Source organism: Vigna umbellata, chromosome 11 (genome assembly GCF_029865625.1).
Source record: "Vigna umbellata cultivar VRB3 chromosome 11, Vumbellata_1.0, whole genome shotgun sequence".
NCBI classification, from domain to species: Eukaryota; Viridiplantae; Streptophyta; class Magnoliopsida; order Fabales; family Fabaceae; genus Vigna; species Vigna umbellata.
Genome location: NC_142175.1, coordinates 19,835,837 through 19,852,304, shown reverse-complemented (window position 1 = coordinate 19,852,304; position 16,468 = coordinate 19,835,837). Strand labels below are relative to the sequence as shown.

General features: G+C 34.8%; 2 protein-coding genes across 2 annotated transcripts; both read right to left on the bottom strand.

Moving 5' to 3' along the window:
* Positions 1–2,879: 2,879 nt before the first annotated feature.
* Positions 2,880–3,723, bottom strand: LOC148191115 (uncharacterized). The gene is made up of 2 exons (XM_088101764.1): positions 3,509–3,723; positions 2,880–3,420 (listed from the first exon to the last, which is right to left on the bottom strand). Exons 1-2 carry the CDS (start codon positions 3,706–3,708, stop codon positions 2,880–2,882), a joined length of 741 nt encoding a protein of 246 aa, XP_087957890.1. The 5' UTR covers positions 3,709–3,723.
* Positions 3,724–3,742: 19 nt separating this feature from the next.
* Positions 3,743–5,240, bottom strand: LOC148191114 (uncharacterized). Its single transcript, XM_088101300.1, has 3 exons — positions 4,158–5,240; positions 3,839–4,066; positions 3,743–3,766 (listed from the first exon to the last, which is right to left on the bottom strand). The coding sequence occupies exons 1-3, from the start codon at positions 5,238–5,240 to the stop codon at positions 3,743–3,745; spliced, it is 1,335 nt and encodes a 444-aa protein (XP_087957426.1).
* Positions 5,241–16,468: the final 11,228 nt, after the last annotated feature.

Sequence of the window (16,468 nt, the reverse complement as noted above, 5' to 3'; positions counted from 1 at the left end):
ACAAGGTTGATGTAGGGTTGAAAGTTCTCAAAACAAAAGACATGCCTTTAGAAATTATTATGAAATTATTTACTCTTTGTTGCAAAACCTGGTATTGATTCGAAGTAGTAATCGAGGCCGAGCGCACTTCTACATGTCTGGTTCCTCGTGGTTTCATGGGGATGCCGCTAGGCCACATGGTGGGCGCCAATTGTTTCGGTAAAGTAGATCGAGAACACTATTCACCTCCTCCTTTCTTCGCTTCGAACTTTTCACTCCTTTCCTGGTACCGTTCGGGGATTGGCCTGCAAAAGACACTCCGACGCTCAAGTTAGATATTTTTATAAAGATGTCTATATTTTATTATAATAGATCAAGGTGATTGTACCTGGACCTCAATTGTATATTTATACAACTTGTTACCGCTAAGTCCATTGATTAACCATTAGTGCAATATATTTTTAGACAATCAAACCCAATAATACCATATATTTGTAAAGCATGAAGTAATCTGATCTATTAATACTTGTTAATTGTCTATAAATGACAATTAATTTCGATCGATATATTTTATATAGTACAATCTTAAAATTTTCTAACAAAGGAGGTTTTAACATTCTAAACGGATTACTAGAATAAAATATAGTTAAAGTAAGGAGATAGTTTAAACTAAGAGTAGAAAAAATACATCATTATTTTTTCTTATATAATATTAGTGAAAATATGCGTGCGTGTGTTATTTTATTATAATAAATATAATTAAATTTTATAATTTTATTATGGGTATTTATTTTTAATTTTGGGGATTATGGTTTTTATTATAGATAGTTATTTTAATTTTAAAATATGGTTAAAGTAAAAGAAAACAGTTAAATTTATAAAAAACATTACTTAAAGAGTAAAATTGATTTAAAAAATTGCTTAAATGATAAAATAGAAAACAAAATCTAGATAATTTCTTTGTATAATAATATAAGAAAATATTTCTATTTTACTTTTTTCAGGACAGTGTAACTTTTCGCCTTATTTATTGATTACATAATATTTACTACTAAATTGACAAATAATTAAATAGTGCATTATTTTAAAATTTAAATAGTAAATTTTGTAAATTTGAGCGTCTAAGTGTAAATTTGAAAAAGTAAAACTTTAATAATAAAGTTTGTAAAATTAAAAATATAGTTAAAGCACAAAAATTCAATTGAAAAAAAATCATAATCTAAAGTATAATACATTTTGCCTTGACTAAGTCAATAAAAATAGGTTTAATCCTTTTCGACATCCCTATTTGTGCAGGATTGTCTGAGATAGGTCCTCGTTTTCTAAAGTGTGTCAAAATGGTCCTTAATTTTGAAAATTGAAATCAATTGAGACCTTCCCGTTAAATTGGCTGGACGGCGTTAAAGAAATTGATGCGTGGGTTGCTGAGATGACCAAATGGTACTGACGTGGCACAATACTGTTGTTGACCTGGCTTAATGGTGAGTTTTTATATTTAAAAAAGTTAAATTTTTAAATCAAAACACAACGTTTTGATTTTTAACAGAATAAATGAACGTTTTAAATGAAGGAATCCCTAAATTGAAGAAATCCCCAAATTGGTTGACGAGAGCGAGGTTCGTGTTGGAGGTTGTTGAGCTTGTTATTTGAGGGTATTTTGGTTTGACGCAGGTGGGTGGGTTTAAGAACGTAGTTGTTCGAAGACGATGTCGAAGGAGCATTCTTGTTGTTCGTCGACATGCAATGTGTGGCGGAAGGAGAACCGTAATGTGTGTTCACCGATTTGCCACTGTGGACTGAGATGTGCGATGAGAACTGCTAAAACTTTGAAGAATCGTGGCAAGCAATTTTGAGGATGCTCGAAGTATAAGGTATGATTTATTTGACGTTTGTATTATGTGGAAGTGTTTTTGAGAAGAGATTGTTGTTTATACAGAGTGGTGCTGAAGAAGGTGGTTGCAACTACTTCAAATGGTTCAATGATGTTGTGGAAGAGGAAATGGGCAAATACTTGAAGTGTGAAGGAAACAAAGAAAGTTTGGTGCACAGTGAAGAAATGGATAGTAATAGGAAAATTTTAGTTAAGTTTGAGAAATCTTTGTTGGTTGTTGAAAAGTGGATGAAGGTGTTGATATTTTTGGTTTTTCTTTTATGTGTAATAAACACAATTTGCGTATCAATGTTGATGACAATGGGCTGATGGGTTGTAACCGTGTTGTACCTTTCTTCCATTTCAATGAAAGTCAGACTTGTTATTAGTGGAAAATTCTATTTTTGTTATGGAATGTGATGAGTAAATAATGTTATTATGTTGAAGTTGTTATGTTTTTATGAGTCTATATATTGCTATCATACACCTGCGTCATGCATATCTGAGGTGTTTTTATGAGTCTAAAAAAATCTGCATTGCTCAAGGTCACTTTTTAAAGAATTTTGCATCACCCAATAATAAGGCATATATTGTTTTGATGCCCAAATATGTAGATAAACATACATGATGCAGAACAAATATATCTGGACAAAAGTGTACAACAAATATAAAACATCAAAATATAGACTCATTTCATTGATATGCAGAGGTGAAGAAACAGACTGATTTCATTGATAAGCAGAGGTGAAGAAACCAATATAAAACATCAAAATACAGACTGATAAAAGCAGAATGATATTGTCTGATGATTACCAAACTGCTGTCTAATACAAAAAGATCACCAAGCTGTTGTCTAATACAAAAAGATTACCAAACTGCTGTCTAATACAAAAAGATCACCAAGCTGCTGTCTAATACAAAAAGATTACCAAACTGCTGTGTAATAGAAAAAGATTACCAAACTGTTGTTCAAATGACAGACATTACAAAAAGATATAAAAAGAAACATTAAATTTGTTCATATATCCCCTTAAACTACAGCTTCTTCCTGATTTGATGATGGCATGATTGGTTGAGTTGATGGGTTACTTTGTTGTGTTTGTTGAGAGTTCAAATCAATTGTTTGTTTTGCTTTGGTGCAAGAAGTCCTGTTGTGGTCGAGTTCCTTACAAATGCCACATCTTTTCTTTAAATCACCCTTCCTCATTCTTTTGTCATCCTTCACCAACTCCCATTGCTCCAACCTTCGCTTCTTCTTTGGTCTCCCAGGCAATGTTCTTTTTGGTGGAGGGAGGACATCATCATATGTGGTAATCTCCCACAGATTGTTACCATTTATTGGATAGACAATTGAAGAGTATGTTTCTTCATATGTTGACTTCCTAAAGCAACATGGAATGAATTCCTCTGCATCAAGATTTAGGAATTTCATAGCAGCTAAGGAGTGGCAACATGGTATGCCAATGATTTCCCACTTCCTGCATGTACACAAATTTTCATCTAAATTTACTACAAATTTGTCACCAGCTTGGGACACACGGCGAACTTCAAAAATCTTGTTGGCTGACCAGCTGTAAAATCAAAACAAGAAACACATTATAATCATAAACCACTTACACATTTTAAAAGAAATCATAAGTGAACAAACCTCATTCTTACCACGGTATCCAATATTTAGTTAACTGAGACTCCTTCTTTAGTCTAGTCTTGATTTTTGGACAAATGTTCCCAGAAAGTGATTGATTTTTTGTCCTATTAGTTGCCCATCTCTTCATCAAGTAAAGGCGGATTTCCTCCAACATGGTTACGATTGGCTTAGACCTTATATGCACCATTACACTATTGAAAGCCTCTGACATGTTGTTAACCAAAGTATCACACTGAGGCTTGCTGCTAAATCTTGATCTTGACCAGTACCTACAACATATATATGTTCATCAATGTTACTGTGAAAAGTTGGCACATTTTTAACAATAGAAATTTAAATACAAACCTGGGAGGGATTTTTAACAAGTATTTGAAAGCCTCATCGTTAAGTTGTTTAATATTTCTCATTTCTGCTTCCCATGCTTGTGGATGGGTTGCTGTAGCTGCCTTCCATATCAAACGCTTTAGTTGTTTTCCGGGGAATTTCTTTCTAAAATTAGCGTATAAGTGCCTAACACAGAAACGTTGATCAACTCCAGGCACCACTTCTTGTACAGCTTGTAGTAGTCCCTGTTGAATCAAATTATGACAGTGTTGTTAGAGATATAATTTCAATATGAAAGTTAATTAACATAATCGGGGAATAGGTCATGTGCATTACCTTTTGCTGGTCCGACATGAATGTAAATGATGAACTTACTTCCTCCCCACCGAGATCTTCAACCAGAAGTTTAAGGAACCATCTCCAAGTATCCTTGTTCTCTACTTCCACCACGGCATACGCAAGAGGTAGCATTTGATCATTTGCGTCTCTACCAACAACAGTTAACATTTCACCACCATATTTTCCTTTCAGAAAATCACTATCCAACCCAATAATTGGCCTGCAGGACACAAAACTATCCTTGCAGGCCTTTAGACATGTATAAAACCTCATAAAAATGGCTCCATCCACATTCTCTTCAACTTTGACTTTTACTGTGGATCCTGTATTACGAGCTAAAACCTCATTCGCATAATCATAAATCCTTCTATATTGGTCTTTGAAAGACCCATCAACATGGTCTGAAGCAATGGCCTTTGCCCTATAAGCCATACATCTAGATACACCTACATTCCATTTTCTATTTATCTTCTCACGAATTTCCTTTCCCTTTACTTGGGGATTTTCTTTAACAGTTTTTTCCAACCTCTTACTGAGCCATTTTGCATTAAGTAATCTTAACTTGTGCTCTCTACTACATTTGTGGTTGTCAACAATAGTCCTTAATTGCCACGTATGAATGACTTCCATATAAGCACAATATGTCATCCAGGGGCACTCTCCTTTAGCACCCATACATTTTAGCCTAATTCTCTTCTTATCATTTTTAATATATTTAATATTTCTGCCATTTTCTATTGCATATGTTTTGATGGCATCCACAAAGTCTTGCTTGTCAGCAAAATAAGTTCCCATATCCCATTTATAATCTACCATTGTCTTAGGCATGCAGAAGGTTATAAACTTCCCATAACCCTCCTCTTCATCATCTTGTGCTTCACTTTCTGCTCCACTGTCTAATTCATCAGATTTCCATTCATCATCGGACAAACCTCTATGATGATCACTATTCATTCCATCATCCACATCACTATCATCAGATTGCACATCAACTTGGACATTACCAAACCAATCTGCCACTCTATCTCCTACCTCCTCTTCTAAATCACACTCAACATTAACATCAACCAGACCTTCCATACAGTCATAATTAACCTCATCATTGCCATCATCATCACCACTACTGGTCTAGCTACGAACATCACAAGCATCCTCTTCAACCTCACCCACATCAACCTGTGTTTCAATTTCTCCTTCAACAACATCATTAGCCTCAACTCTTTCTTCTGAAACAACAACAGTTTCAGTCATTCCATCACACTGACCTCTCTCACCTTCATTGACAACCACCTCAAATCGTCTTTCACTATGCTGTTCACATTCACCCCCACCAACCTCTGTTTGAATTTCTCCTTCAACAACATCATCATCCTGAAGTCTTTCTTCTGAAACAATAACACTTTCAGTCATTCCATCACACTGACCTCTCTCACCTTCATTGACAGCCACCTCAAATTGTCTTTCACTATGCTGTTCACATTCACCCCCACCAACCTCTGTTTGAATTTCTCCTTCAACAACATCATCATCCTGAAGTCTTTCTTCTGAAACAATAACACTTTCAGTCATTCCATCACACTGACCTCTCTCACCTTCATTGACAGCCACCTCAAATTGTCTTTCACTATGTTGTTCACATTCACCCCCACCAACCTCTGTTTGAATTTCTCCTTCAACAACATCATCATCCTGAAGTCTTTCTTCTGAAACAACAACACTTTCAGTCATTCCATCACACTGACCTCTCTCACCTTCATTGACAGCCACCTCAAATTGTCTTTCACTATGCTGTTCACATTCACCCTCCCCAACCTCTGTTTGAATTTCTCCTTCAACAACATCATCAGCCTCAACTCTTTCTTCTAAAACAACAACACTTTCAGTCATTCCATCACACTGACCTCTCTCACCTTCATTGACAACCACCTCAAATTGTCTTTCACTATCCTGTTCACATTCACCCCCACCAACCTTTGTTTGAATTTGTCCTTCAACAACATCATCAGCCTCAACTCTTTCTTCTAAAATAACAACACTTTCAGTCATACCCCCACCTTGCTCTTCACATTGACCCTCAACCATACCCCCACCTTGCTCTTCACCTTCAGCCTTAACCATACCTACAGGTTCAACTTCTACTTCATCTATATTTTGAGGAATATATTCTAACATATGTATCACCTCAGGTTCAGAGACATTGTGAACAACAAATAGATGAACCTCACCATTAAGCCTGGCTAAGGTAATCATGTGCATGGCTCCTATGTCATCCAACAAAGGTTCCAACCTATTTTCCAACACAGAGCCACCACCTACGCAATACAACAACTCCTTAAACCCATCATAACCTAGACCTTTTACTACATTGACTACAAGGAAATAACTTCACATGTCTGGGTCAAAGGAAAAACTTGTACTCTCCCCCTCATACTTAAGTTTTCCTTCATTTATGAACTTTCCACCATGGTGGAAAACAACTTCAAAATTTTCTTCCATGACGTACAACACAACAATTATATTTTAACCTATAAAGTAAGAAAACACTTTAACAATGGGGGACCACATTGCAACCGACCACAACAAAAAGCATTAACAATATATACAAACCACAACCCACTGAAAAAGATAATCAAACAACACTTTAATAATGGGGGACCACATTGCAATCGAAAACGAAACAGTATATAACATGCAACAGTGTAGGACAACCATAAAGGACAAAATCATCAAAAAATTCAATCAAAAGCACATTTACTAATCTGAACACGTGGTTCACTTCGAACACTTTCGCCACTGCCTTCCACGTGCTTCACCGCCAACACCTTCCTAATTCTACCGAAATAGCACCGATAGATCACTCACAAATCTAGAAACGATACCTATTTAGTCACCAACTATATCAAATAACACTGATATACCCTATTGTCCCCCAAATTCCAACCGCAAAAGCCAACCCTCGACAAAACCCTGTTCTCCCAATTATCCCAAATTCCCCAACATTGAAATTAAATAAAACTAACGTAACATTCATTTATTCTGTTAAAAATCAAAACGTTGCGTTTTGATTTAAAAATTTAACTTTTTTAAATATAAAAATTCACCATTAAGCCAGGTCAACAACAGTACTGTGCCACGTCAGTACCATTTGGTCATCTCAGCAACCCACGCATCAATTTCTTTAACGTCGTCCAGCCAACTTAACGGGAAGGTCTCAATTGATTTCAATTTTCAAAATCAAGGACCATTTTGACACACTTTAGAAAACGAAGACCTATCTGAGACAATCCTGCACAAATAGGGATGTCGAAAAGGATTAAATCATAAAAATAAAATAAAATGTGCATAATTTTTTAAATTAAAAAATTTCTAATTTCACAAAAGTATAGAAAGTAAAGTATATTCTTAAATTTAAGAACTAAAAATTTATAATAATTAAGAAATAAATAAAAAAGATTAAATAGATATTTTAAGTAAAAGATAAAAGAGTTTAATAATTATTTAGTTAAAAATTATTATATTGTTAGATATTATGAAATATTAATAAGTGATGATTAATTATTTTAAATAATTTTATTTAAATATTTATTATTAGAGATATAATTGTATATAATTATTTATTTTATTTTAAAGACTATGATAAGAAAAATAATGATTTATTAATTATTTATTTTAAAAGATTTTTTTTATTTGAAAGCTTTTTTAGAAAATAAAATATTTGATTAATAATTATTAAAAAATTATTATATAGATTTCATGGAAGATATATAAAATAATTATTATAATATAAGCTATGGATATTCCTTAAATAGATTTATTAAAAAAGATATAAATTTTATTATAGAAGTGATTTTGGTTATTTGTAATAGATGTTTTAAGAAATAGAAATATCTAAAGAGTAAATATATAATATTTTATAGTTATTAGAAGAATCATTTAATATTTTTTTAATATATAGTTTTAAAAATGATAATTGTAAAATCTGGAAAAAAGTATTGTAAATATAAGAATGGTAAGAGATTTATGGATATATTTTTGAAAAACTTTTGTTTTGGGATAGTGAATTTTTTAGTATTTTTATGTGTTAAAGTATTAGTTAACTTATATTAAATGGTATTGTAATAAATGAAAATGAGATAGCCTTTGCTTTCAGTTTCGCAATAGACTCTGCTGTAAAGTGGAAAAATCTCAACCTGAGGAGGGGTTTTTCAGATCTCTTTATAAACTCATCATGATGTTTGAAAGGAAGAGAGATCGGTGGTTTACAATTATTTGGAAACCAACGATTGTGAACGGGTTTGCGTGAGATGGGAACATCGTATTCATGGTTTTCAGATTGTGGTTGAAAGATCTGAGACCACGTGTTGAAGAAATTCCAATACGAAGTGCCATCAGCAAGAGCGTGATTCATGGAACAAGCTATGATAACACCGTCCACTAGTTCAGTGAGTTGGATGGACAACAGCGCCACGGTGTGACCGTCATGGTTGAGTGCTTTGTGGTCAAAGAACGATGGAACGTGGCACCCGTGGCTACCCACGGGTTATTTATTTCCTTTTTAATAAATTTTTTATTTTGTATATAAAAATTAAGATGAACTGTTGTAATTGTTAGTGTTGAGACTGTTTGTTTACTGGTAGTAAATATTAGTGAGATCAATGAAGCGTTTGAGGTTCAGGGAAGTTCATCCATCCAGCAAACTGATAGATTTAGTGGTTATGATGAAGATGAAGATAATGCAAATGAGAATGAATCTGAATTTTCTTATGACACTGAAACAGAGAGTGAACTGCAATTTGATGATGATAATCTTGTGCTTCCGGAGAACAATAGTAATATTGTGGATGCCTTAGGACAGGCGGGAAACCTTGCTTCACTAAGGCCGTGTTCACTTGAGTGGATTTGAGGGAGAGTAATTGAAAGTATTTGAGAGGATTTGAAAATAAATTTTTTTGTTGTTTATTTGAGTCAATTTGGAGGTAACTGAAAATAAATTTGGAAGTAAAGTTTGTGAGAATCAGTGTAGGATTTGATTGACATCACAGATTAAAAAAATTTACTTTCAAATCCAATCTCATTTACCTCCAAATTCACTCAAATAATCAACAAAAAAAAATTATTTTCAAATCCTCTCAAATCCCCTCCATTACTCTCCCTCAAATCCACTCAAGTGAACAAGGCCTAAAGGCTGCTTTTGAAAAATTCACTGAAAAAATGTGCCTGACTCACCGTTGTCATCCCTAGTTAGGATAGGATAGACATTTGATTAATGTTGGAACACGAGTGAGTGTTGAGGTGCACCTGAGTCTCTAGTTGATGAGCATAAGAGTGAGAGATAAGTTTACTTGTTGTACCTAGTAAATCCTGAGACTATCGATCGTTTGATACAAGATCACGACTCCCTTTGGACTTGTGTGCGAAAAGGGGTGTTCGGGTATTGAGTCTTCTTTGTATTGGGGTGATGATATTTGCCTTGTACTTGTGTGCAGGAAACATGTTCCTTAGTCAGGATGGCGGGACTACTCGAATAGACCTGTAGGGGAGGCTATAGGTTTGTGAGGTAGGATACAAGAGTGATGGAAACCCATTTAGGGCATTCCATTCAAAGGAGTATCAACTTAAGCTAAGGCTAAGAAAGGGAAGTGAAGAAGGATTGTTAAATACTCTTTCTTAATTTTCTTTCTCTAAGTCTTAGTAGAATTCTCTTTAATATGTTTATATGTGTTTTGTAGGGTCTAATAAAGCTAGGGGATCATGAAACAACCAGCCAAGGAGTTGTTTAGCCAAGAGAGGCAAAGGAGTAAAAGGCATAATTTTGCACCATATGAAGCCTGACATGCATCCAGCACCTTTCATGTGCAACCAGCAGCTTCAGAAACGTTTCAGCAGATTCAAGAGATCTCCACGTGGCTCTTCATGTTTTCTTCACACTTGCATAGTTGGGCACTTGCTCCATGGCATCATAGTTAACGTTAGCTAAATAGGCGTGAACCAGGAGCTTTGTTTCTCCTTTAAATAGCTTGCTCCATTGCTTGTAACCTGGACCTTTGATTTGAATGAAGAATTGTTTTCTGTTGATGTTGTCCAAAACTTTCTTCTTATTGAAGGTCATCGAGAGAGAGAGCTTGAGAGTTTCCTTTAGCTCTCTCCCTAGCTAGGTTTCTATTCCTAGCATTCCTCTACACCATCCGCATCATATTTCAGCACCTAAACCTCTGCCTTCATTCAATTTTCTCCATCACCGCTTCATCAGTTTCTCATCACCGAACCACTGTTTGATTCAATCTTCCTCTGTCTCAACCTTATCTTCATCACCGAATCATCCATTCTTCCTCTGGTCATCATCATCATAATTCATCTTCTTCCGCTGCAACAAAATGATGCTCATCCTCCTTTCCAGTTCAGATTCCAGAAGTTCCTAGAAGAAGCTCCGTTGATTCCATCTTCCACCAGAATCAGCTAGATCCTTCTTCCATCAAGTGGTATCAGAGCCAGGTTGTCCACGCACCAAGAGCTAATCTATTTCATCCATTTTTATTCCAATTCTGATTCTGTTTTTGCAATTTGTCTAGTTTTTGTTCCAGCACTGTTTCCATTTTGTTTTGGTTCTGTTCTTCTTAATTTGGTGTGTTTAATCATTGTTCGGTGTGCTTCCATTCTGTTATCATGTTTATCCTTTGTTTTAAACGGTGAATTTTCTTTGTTTGAGTCATTTCCAACTTTAATTTTCAATTTCAGTGTTGTCTTGGTCATGTGCAAGTGAATATTGCAGTTTTAATTTCTGTCACTGCTTTGGTATTCTTTTCTGCTGGTTTAATTCGTTTTGCTTGAGCTCAAGTGCTAGAAAAGCTTTAAAGCAACCAAATAAGGCAATGAGAACATGTTCTAGGCTTGGTGAGAGAAGCAAAAGCACTAGAAACTATTTCTGATTTCAAATCTACTCAAGAAATTCAAATCTGGTTTCATTTCAGTTTTGAATTCTGATGCAGAATTCTGTTTCTGATTTTAAATCTTTAAACCTGTTTTCAGTTAATTTCCTTTGATTCTAAAGCATTGTACAACTTTGTTTGATGTTGTTGGACATGGCTAAAAGTGTAGCAAACCATTACAAGCAATGAAATGCAATTTGCATAGCTTGGTTGTGCATAAACACTAGCATGTCACTGTTTCAGCTTTATTCTAGCTTTTCACCGTGCTATCATTATTTGCTTAGTCCAGTCTGAGTTTATTCATACTAAGCACTTTAATTATAGCTTAGTTCAGTGTAATAACATTCTCTAGAGTCATTGTGTGTGCTGTCCAGCCTTATCTCCACAAGTTTCTTAAATCTGGTGCAGTTTTGGTGGGAATTTGCTGCATAAATTGGCTATAGCAAGGATGAATTGTTGAATCTTGTTATTTCTGTGGATTTACAACATTTGAACAAGTTTAAATTGTCATTCTAAAGTTGTTTGCACTGTTCATTTGGTCATTTTCTAGCCTATATGCAGATTTGCCTTTTTAAACCTTAAAATTGCCTTTAAAATGGAAGTGCACCAGTGAATTCACATTGCAATCTGTTTTCCAGCTGTTTCAATGTTTAAACATCTTTAAAATGATGATAAAAAGTTGTTTGATGCATCAATTGAACTGCTGAATCACTTCCAATCAATTTTGGGTTTAAAACCACCATTTCAGTCCACTTTTTCTGATGCAGAAACCATTTTCCAGCAATTGTTTTGGTCATTCTTGTTCAAATTCATTTCTGGATTGTAGTAAGAGCTGGTTCATTGTTTTAAATTGAAAATAAATTATCAAAATAAGTCAGAACAAGTGTTAAAAAGCCTATTGAATCGTGCAATCCAGTTTCAGGCAATTAAAAACCCCAAAACACAAAATCTGGTTTTCATTGAGGCATTTTAACAAACAGTTTTGGAAAATATCAAACAGTTTGGTTTCACCTTGATTTCAACCTGCATTTTGGCTTTTCTTGCTTTATTAATCTACTCTAGATCTTTGTTAGGATCTATTTGCATTGTCTCCTTTATTAATAGCCTTAATTGCTTGTTTGTCTTTAAATTGAAAATCTGGTTTTGTCCATAATAAGTCAGTTCTGTTCCAGCCTTACTTTCTGATTTCTGGTGCTGTTTAGATGCTTATTGGTGCAGATTTTGTGCTAGGGTGATTGCTCATGCTAGTGGTAGCATCTTGAGGGGTGAAAACTCATATAGCTCTTGATCCAAGTGCCTCCACAACAAGGAAAAATAGCTTCCTGAAACACCATTCTACAGTGAGAAAAAGAGTGAAAATTTGGCAACTCCATTAGCCAAATTTTGAGACACAAGCCAAACAGTTGAGTGATGGTGAGATTGAGTGTATATCATCCAAAAGAAATTTGTCAGTGGAGTGAAAATACCCTGAAACAGTTCAAAAAGTGAGATTTGAGTGGATGCACATGAAGCCAAAATACTTGGCCGAGAGGAAAATCCTGTTTTAGCTTCCAATGTTGAAAAGTCCAATTTCTTAAATCTGATTTGTGTTATTCAATATTTCTACACAGTTTTTGTTTTGAAAAGGCAATGCCAATGATCAAAAAGATTTTTGAAACACCTAATTGAACTGGTTTCTATAATTGAAGGTGCATGTTTCAACTTCTCAAAGTTTTTCAAAACAAATTTCTTCACATCTTGTTTATATCAGTTCAGTTTCTAGTTTTCTGGTGCTATATCTGTTTTAGCCAGTTTGCTCTCCAAATTCTGTTTAATTCAAAATCAGTTTTGCTAGTTCATTAATTTGTTCAGTTTGGAGCATTAGATATTCTTGCTGGTTTGATATAACAGTGCAGGTTTTCACTTGAAGGGTGTCTTACAGCTTGTGCAGCAGATTTTCAAAGTAAAGAATCGAATTCAATCACAGATTAAGAACCAGATTTCCACGTGATTTTGGAGTTTGAATAAGCAAAATTCATAGAGGAAAACCTTGCAGCAGAGTGCAATTGCTCGTGATTTAAGTTCAACCTATGCAGAACTGTTTTGGAGAGCTTTGTGAAGACCATTAAGAGTGAGATGAATGTGCTCTAATTGAAGTTTCACGGTTGCATCAGGAGCTCAACAGCAGAATCAATACTCTACAGTAGCCAATACTTTTCTAGAAGATTGAATCCTCTTTGAGCAAGGATTGAAGGGCTAAAGCACCAAGAGAGATACAGAAAGAAATTCAAAATCAGTGAATACATGGAGCAGTAGAGTAGTTTAACTTGATCCTATTTGAGTTTTGAACTTGTAATCTGTTTTCATTTGTTTTCTTGTAAAAGACCATTAAGACCAAGTGTGTTTAGAAGAGTCCTTGGTGCTCTCTCTAATCTTGGCAATTTTCTTTGCTTGCTTTGATAGTAGACGGTGAGTGTGTCTTGTTAGCCAAAGCTACAAGCCTCACCTAAGATTTCTTTTGTTTAATTTTCATGCTCTAAGATTTTGTTCCATTAGAAGTATAGGTGTTTTATCTTTCATTTAGATTGTTTGAGTCCATTTTTTAAATTCAATAGTGAATCTTACTTTGAAAATGGTCAAGTAAGTAACCTTAGACATTCTGGCTAGGTAAGACTTGGTATTTAAGCGGCCTTTGGCTCACCTCTCTTACCTGGGAATTGTCTTTAGGTAAAATCTTAAACCTTTTCAAAATAAGAATCCACTTTTGAAATTAAAAAGATGTATGAGGAAATCATGATCACCAAGAGAGGAATAGAAATGAGTGAGCTTAGGAACTTGTTTGCCCAATACATGAAAAATCAAAATGAGTGTGAACAAAAAGAAAGAAGGAAGGATGAAAGGTACAGTCAAGCTAGGAAAGATATTCCATTTTTTGGTAAAGACATTAGTGCTTTAACATATTTAGCTTGGGAAAGAAAAATTGATAAAATACATCTTTTTCTTGCTAGAGATAGTGAATCCTTTGTTCTTAACATATATCTTTCTAGATTAGAAGAACATGCAAGTGAGTGGTGGAATCATAGGCAATATAGTGTCAAGAAAGGTAGAAAATCCTCCATTCATGATTGGTATGAGCTAAGAGCTTGCATGAGAAGAAACTTTGTTCCTCCTTCAGCCAAGAGAGACCTAGAATTAATGGGACACCTCATTCAAGAGGCAAAAACATTTATGAAAGGTCTAGATGGTTTCTCTAGAAGGGAAATTGAATTTAAAGAAAAACTTGAGAAACTCTTGGATAAGAGAAGAAAGAGAGAGACTAGAAGGAGAGAAGAGGAATTGAGAGAAAAGATAGAAGAAGAAAAGAGAAAGAAAGAAGAAGAGAAGAGAGCAGAAGATGATAGAAGAGAAAAAGAAAAGAGAGAAAAGGAGCATTTGCTACTGATGGCAAAGTCTACTCCTACAATTCAAAGTGAACCAAAAAGGGAAGGTTTCCAATCCTTTAATTCTTCTTCAATTATCTTTAAGTCTTTGCATGATAACTTCTCTTTTAAACCAATTGTCCACACCAATTATCATTATACTACCCTCTTCAAACTATGGCAATTTAAATCTTGAGTTATTGTTACCCTTAGGGATACAAGAAACTCAAGATAAAAGAAAAGTGACTTATGAATTAGGACTTTCAGATTTCTTTAAAACTATAAAACAAAGTCTTTATTCTCAAGTTACTTCCATAAAAAAATTCTTTCTTGGATTGATACTAATTAGAGATATATTTGATGCTTATTGTAGATATATTTTTGATCCAGGAGGAAAGTAACAAACCAAAGTTGTGCTTCTTTATATCTTTTCGATTTGAGGACAAATCGTTTTTCAAGAGGGAGGGTATGATGGAAACCCATTTAGGGCATTCCATTCAAAGGAGTATCAACTTAAGCTAAGGCTAAGAAAGGAAAGTGAAGAAGGATTGTTAAAGACTCTTTCTTAATTTTCTTTCTCTAAGTCTTAGTAGAATTCTCTTAAATATGTTTATATGTGTTTTGTGGGGCCTAATAAAGCTAGGGGATCATGAAACAACCAGCCAAGGAGTTGTTTAGCCAAGAGAAGCAAAGGAGTAAAAGGCATAATTTTGCACCATATGAAGCCTGACGTGCATCCAGCACCAGCTGTGATCTTCCACGTGCATCCAACACCTTTCATGTGCAACCAGCAGCTTCAGAAACGTTTCAGCAGATTCAAGAGATCTCCACCTGGCTCTTCATGTTTTCTTCACACTTGCATAGTTGGGCACTTGCTCCATGGCATCATAGTTAACGTTAGCTAAATAGGCATGAACCAGGAGCTTTGTTTCTCCTTTAAATAGCTTGCTCCATTACTTGTAACCTGGACCTTTGATTTGAATGAAGAATTGTTTTCTATTGATGCTGTCCAGAACTTTCTTCTTATTGAAGGTCACCGAGAGAGAGAGCCTGAGAGTTTCCTCTAGCCTCTCTCCCTAGCTAGGTTTTTATTCCTAGCATTCCTCTACACCATCCGCATCATATTTCAGCACCTAAACCTCTGCCTTCATTCCATTTTCTCCATCACCTGCTTCATCAGTTTCTCATCACCGAACCACTTTTCGATTCAATCTTCCTCTGTCTCAACCTTATCTTCATCACCGAATCATCCATTCTTCCTCTGGTCATCATCATCATAATTCATCTTCTTTCGCTGCAACAAAATGATGCTCATCCTCCTTTCCAGTTCAGATTCCAGAAGTTCCTAGAAGAAGCTCCGTTGATTCCATCTTCCACCAGAATCAGCTGGATCCTTCTTCCATCAAAGAGTATGACAGATTCTTTTCACTATAGAGTTATGGGATTGTGAAGGCTCATGGTGTTATTCATGATGAGGTTAGTTCTGATGGAGGTACATGTGATGATGATTCATAGTGACAATGTGTTTGGAAACGATGTTGATAAGAATAACGTGGATGGTATAGTCAAGATATAGTTAATAAGGATGTTGATGATGATCATGATATAAAAATGATTATGTGAGTAAGGGTAACACTTTAAATGAATGATTGTTATTAAGTTGTGTTTGCTTCCTATGTACATATTTTATTGTTACTGGTTGTGCTATGATAGCTTACCCATATTTCTTTGTGTTTTTAGTTGTGTGTGTCTTGCTATGATCATATAACTTTGGTTATTCGGGAATAGGGGATGTTATAGATGCTCTAGATACATGATAGAGATGTGAGAGCAGGAAAAAAACTTGTGTTATTTAAAGTTTTTGTGCTATAAATTTTACAAACAATGTAATTGAGTTTATTTTATTTTGTTTTTATTTTATTAATTTCGGTATTATATAACTGGATTTCCGCAATGATATTATGATTTATAAAATTTTAATTTT